General features: G+C 34.5%; 1 protein-coding gene across 1 annotated transcript; it reads right to left on the reverse strand.

The window, feature by feature from the left end:
* Positions 1–4,528: 4,528 nt before the first annotated feature.
* LOC113232690 (spore coat protein SP96-like) lies at positions 4,529–4,964 on the reverse strand. Its single transcript, XM_026467464.1, has 2 exons — positions 4,820–4,964; positions 4,529–4,776 (listed from the first exon to the last, which is right to left on the reverse strand). Exons 1-2 carry the CDS (start codon positions 4,962–4,964, stop codon positions 4,529–4,531), a joined length of 393 nt encoding a protein of 130 aa, XP_026323249.1.
* Between the last annotated feature and the right edge of the window lie 671 nt (positions 4,965–5,635).

Below are 5,635 nucleotides of genomic sequence, written 5' to 3' on the forward strand. Positions count from 1 at the left end.
CTGTTTTATTTTTTCTTTGGTTGATACGGTATGAATTGCCTTCGTGGCGGAACGGTTACCATTCTGGACTGCCACGCAGAGGTCCAAGGTTCGGTTCCCGGGCCGGGAGAAATATTTTGGCCTACATTTATTTTTCTCATGTGTTTGGGCGTAATTTGTTGTTGTCTATGTGTGTGTCCATGGCACCCGCGATACGAAGTATTTTTTAAAATTTAATTTCTTTAAATATTATTTTCCCGGTTTTTAGTTTTTTTTATAAACGCCCTTACTATGGCGGCAGTACAGAAAGTAATTGTAGTAAAACAAGCAGATACTAATAGATTAGATGTTTATTAAGCATCTAGATCGTTTTCGCGATTGTTACACGATGGAAATTAAACTATGTTTTCGGATCTATACACATAATGTTTTTTTCAACCAGTCAGCCGTGACCATGGACTGGAAAGAGCCAGAAACGTTGGTTTGTTTGAAAAATCAATGAACGAAAAATAAGCGATGTAGATCCGGTAAAACAGTTTCAGTTACTATTTTTATTTATTATTTATTTATTGAACGTGGGCTGTAAAGCCATCAGCTTAAAAAGGTAACAATTAATTATTAAGAAACTAAAAACGTATGAAACTTATAGGTACTGAAAATGAATTCATTTATATGAATGGTAATTATAAAAGCCCGCCACTTTTTCTTTCTTTTTTGCCAATTTGTCATGTTTCATTTCTTGTGTTTGTTATGTTTTTTTTCTTTACTACTACGATCATACCGTACAGAACGTACAGTTTGACGGTATTTAAATATTATAGAATTTTTTTATCTCGGATATTATTTTGATATCTCCGTGTCATTAATTTCGAGAATCTAAATCTAAAGAAAATTCGAAAATCTAACGATATTTGACATTTTCGAGACTTTTTACTGATGTTTTCAGTCTCGGGAATATCGTGACCTTAGAAACATATGTCATTTAATTTAATTAAACAGTGTTAAAAATCTTTTTTTTATTTTTTATGTAACAACATTGTAGAGTGGAACTAAGCACAATCTTTGGAGTTTTTTTATGACACCAAGATGGCGGGGTTTTTGTTTCAAAATACGAAATTATTTACACTAGTATATTAAATTTTGGGTTTTTTCTCTATTTGTTGAAGAATTATTAAAAAAAACCTCGAAATTTCGTGGAATTACATCTATTTGCCAAGTTTTATTGGAATCGGTTACCAGAAAGTGCACGATATCGGATTCGTCATCTAGTTTACCAGCCTTACAGATGAAATATTTTCTTCAAATTTTTTTTCCCTCTTTCGAATAAAAAAGTCGAATTTGGTTCACAGTATAAAAAAATACAGTCGAATTGAGAACCTTCTCCTTTTTGAAGTCGGCTAAAAATAACATAAACACTCTTTGTTTCTTGCGTGCCCGCTATAAAAATGAATAAAACTTTCATAAATAATTTTTTATTTTATAATTTGACTTAATAAGGAACTTGATTAAAATCTCAAATTTTGGCTGCGTAAATGCTTACCCCATAAAAATGGAAACTTTGAGAGTCTACACAACCTCAAATGGCTTCGGTTGATTCCTTACAACAGTGAAAGTGAATAAATCACTTTGGAAAAAAATATATAGTAAAGTTATTATATTAATACGGTGTGAAAAAATTATGGGAAAAAAACACAAACTTGCCTCGACTTTTTACAAGAAAACTTCTGTATTCAATAGGTACTCTACATATACCAAGGATTTTTTAAAAACAGAACTACATAGGACACGTATAGTATACGAAATACATTTTTAAATGCCATGGGATGAAATAATTGCCCGTGGGCCACCTAGGTGGTTGCAATAAATGATATTCTATTTATGATACCGCGGGACGGGATGAACAAGTCGCGCGCCTGATGGTAAGCGACACGCCTGTCCATAACAGTTGCAGTGCCACTCAGAGCTTTAAATCACAGAGATCTGAGGGGCACTGCCACTGCGCCCGTCACCCTGAGACATAAGTTGACAAGTCCCATGTGTCTGTAATTCCACCAGGACCCTTACACTTTAAAACTGGAAGACAGTAATGCTGACTACGGCTTGACGGCAGAAATATGTAAGGTGGCCATTTGTCGGGTACTGTGGAAGTGTAGAAAATACACTTGTGTTTCTATGAATTATGAATAAAGCATAATGTTAGTTTTATAGAAAATTATAGTTAATGTTTCGATTTTGTTGTAAAGTTTTTGGATTGTAATGGATATTTAGTTATACAGGGTGGAAAAAATCAATGGGACACGAGGGGAAAGATGGCTAATTTTACTTAAAGCATTTAAAGGAAACATTCTTTTATTGTTTTTCTTAGAATAACTGCATTCACAGAAGTTTTTAAAAGCTTGCTTGAACCGGGAATTGAACCAAATACAAATACAAAAAAATACACTCTCACTATTTTATTATAATTTCTTTCAATTAAAGATAACCATGAAATCTTATACCAATGTAATATTAATGTCTATTTGTCAAGTACATGCAGATATAAATCAGTAAACATGTCAATTACAAAATGCAAAAGAATGTTAATTTCTCTTCGTGTACCACTAATTACCCCCATACACTCATCCAAAGTACTACGTTTTTCTAATTACTAACAATCAGGTTTTTTTAATGAAAAATCATTAAATAATCATGAAAAATCATTAAAAAAAACCTTTTTTCCAGTTTTAACACCAATGTTGAATTTAATGTAATTTCATTTTCAAATTTAAATTATAAAATTGATCAGAAAAAGCCATTGGTCTTAAAAAAAAATTAAAATGCCTATTTTTCAGTAATTAGTAAAAACATGCTCGATTTTTAGATACTTTTGATGTGTGTATAAGAAAAAATATGTGGATTGCTATGACGTATTAGATTAGATGACACGGTCAGCCGTGACCAGGGTTCGAAATAATCAAGATGCCAGCTCCTAGGGTAGTGAAAAGTGTCTACATGGGACGTCTTAGTGCTCGACGACTGGTTGGTCACTGAAACTCGTATTGGAGGCCAAGACCGCGGAGAAAGTAAGTAAGTAATTATCATGATAAAATTATCCATACCGATCCACAGTTTCGTCTCTTTTTGTCAATTTAATTTTTGAGCTCTATAAATGCCAAATAGAAAACGGAATAAACACGAAGAAAAGTCTTAGGGAAACCGAACTGGTAACTAACTAATTTAACTTTTATTTTTATGTTACGCGATAACTCCGATTTGTGAACCTATTTGAATGATATTTTTTCTGAGCTTCCTCCTTTTTTTATAAGTCTGTTAAAAATTGTTTCATTTCCTATGTGTATTTTACATGATGCAATAAATCAAATTGAATTAAAATTGAAGTAAAAAACAGTCGCAATTGTCCCGGACTTGTGAATAAGAAAAAACTCAAGTTAGGTACTTTAATATACGACTCGACCGCAGTTTTTAACCGCAGTGATCAAACAATTTAACTTGAATAACTGATGTTAAAGACATGTCATTACTTATCTTACTTATGTACTTAACTGCCGCATCATTTAAACTTAATTATTGCTTACTTAACTTACATGATTACGTGGTTAATGATGTAGTAGGTACAAATTGGATATAAAATATTTTATTTAAGTTTTTTCTTTTTTAACATGTGATCATGATAATATAGATAGATAGAAATACACTTTAATTGCTCACACATTATTATCAACCAATTTACACATTCCACTGCTGTATACGGGTCTCCTCAGGCGAGGGTTGTGATCCCACCCTTTTTATCGCCTTTCTCCGGTTCCTGGCCACTTGTATTTAAATTTTGAATTGTTCTATAGATCTTTTGCCTCGTATTCTGATTTTGTTTCGTTTCACAGTCATTCCCTGCTCGATCGCGACAGCGTACGGACCTGGTTAAAATTCAATCGCGTCTAATTTTGATTCCTTTACTAATTTTATAATCATTAGTAACTGAAATCACGTGCCAATTTTAATAAGTTTATAACCACTACAGCCTTTATCATGTACCTACGAATACGTATCAGTAATTCAGTATAACTCGGCCCTTTTGGGGTAAATGTCTACTTAATATCTAAATATCCATCAAGTTAGGTAGTGTTTGGTAATAATGTACCTGTTTTCTATTTAAACCGTTTACCTTTTCTTCTCTTTAACCGACTTTAAATAAATTTGTGGACCTGAAGTTTTCTGTTTTGCTGCCATATTTGTATGTAGGTACAATCTGCGTATTCTACGCAGACGAAGTCACGAGCACCACCTTGTTCAAACAGTATACAAGTAACATTTCTGTGTTCAAGCTGAACGTATTAAAGACAATTAAGTTCGCAATAAAGTATGAAAAAAAGTCAATAATGAACCGGTCAATTTTAACTTAAGTACATTTGTAAACGTTTATTGGCAATAGCTCTTGCTAATAGTAAATAAAAACAACGTCATGAGACTTGTGTATTGAACATGTTTATAACTTTAGAAAATATAATATGAAGTTCCTAAGTTGGCATGCAGTTCGCGTGGCGTCTGTGGTCTAAATAATAATAATAGTAATAGTAACAGTAACAGTAGCAGTATCAGCAGCAATAGCAATAGCAGTAGCAGTAGCTGTAGCGGTAGCAGTAGTAGTTGCTGTAGCTGCAGCAGCAGCTGTAGCAGTAGCAGTAGCAGCAGCTGTAGCAGTAGCAGCAGCTGTAGCAGAAACAGTAACAGTAGCAGTAGCTGCAGCAGTAGCAGTAGCAGCAGTTGTAGCAGTAGCTGTAGCAGTAGCAGTAAATGTAGCTGTAGGTACAGACTTAAAACTATATTAGTAGTTATATTTTACCACTGACTGTATTATTTATTAAGTGTCGCATAATTGGGCACTCATTCATGTCATCAACTGTCTTCAGGAGTCTATTGGGGTTATTACGTATTCTCTTCAGTAGCGACGCCGACTTTTTTTTATCTACACGCGCGTCAGTGAACATGGCTGAGGCACTGTAGAAATGTGACAGCCCCAACAGCGTACTGAAGGCGTTGTTGTATTGCACGCACAGAGCATTCAGAGAGCACTGAGTATAGCTTTTCCCCAGAGCGCTAGCGTACATTGATGTGCAGTAAGCTCTAAACCACAGAACGATAAATACAGTAGAAGAGCTTAATTTGCATGGCACGTGCGCTAACGGTACGCCAAATACCACTTACTAGCTTAGTAGCAGTAAAGCTCTATTTGCCTTTGTACGCGTAAGTACCTATTTCTGCCGCCAAGCAGTAATAATGTGAGCATTATTTCGTTCCAGTTTTGAAAGGTAAGGGTGGTGGTTAAATTATAGGCACATGGGACTTGTCATCTTACGTGTCAGGTCGATAGGCGCAGTGGCACTGCAACTGTTATATAATATCGTTTATTAAAGACAACAAGGCCCACTTTGTATTAGTAACAGACTTATAAACTATGTTAGTAAATTATTTCTAACTTAGATCTAGTACAATTTATGAGGTGCCTCATTAGAGGCCCCTCATAAATTGTTCCCCATCATTTTGAGGATGCTGTTGCTACTGTTGCGAAGTCTGTTCAGCAGAGAAGCTGATTTCTTTCTTATGATTGCTGTGAAAGAATCCGTCCGCGCCTCAGCAAACATGGAAGAAGCGCTACAGA

This window comes from Hyposmocoma kahamanoa, unplaced genomic scaffold (assembly GCF_003589595.1).
Source record: "Hyposmocoma kahamanoa isolate Upper Pololo Valley unplaced genomic scaffold, ASM358959v1 77, whole genome shotgun sequence".
Lineage (NCBI taxonomy): Eukaryota > Metazoa > Arthropoda > Insecta > Lepidoptera > Cosmopterigidae > Hyposmocoma > Hyposmocoma kahamanoa.

What these genes read in the sequence shown, in the direction of transcription:
- LOC113232690 (XM_026467464.1), bottom strand. Translation starts at nt 4,964, where the DNA reads ATGTTCACTGACGCGCGTGTAGATAAAAAAAAGTCGGCGTCGCTACTG. An exon ending in AATAAATAATACAGTCAGTG is followed by an intron (nt 4,777 to 4,819) that starts GTAAAATATAAC and finishes CTGTACCTACAG; the next exon opens with CTACATTTACTGCTACTGCT.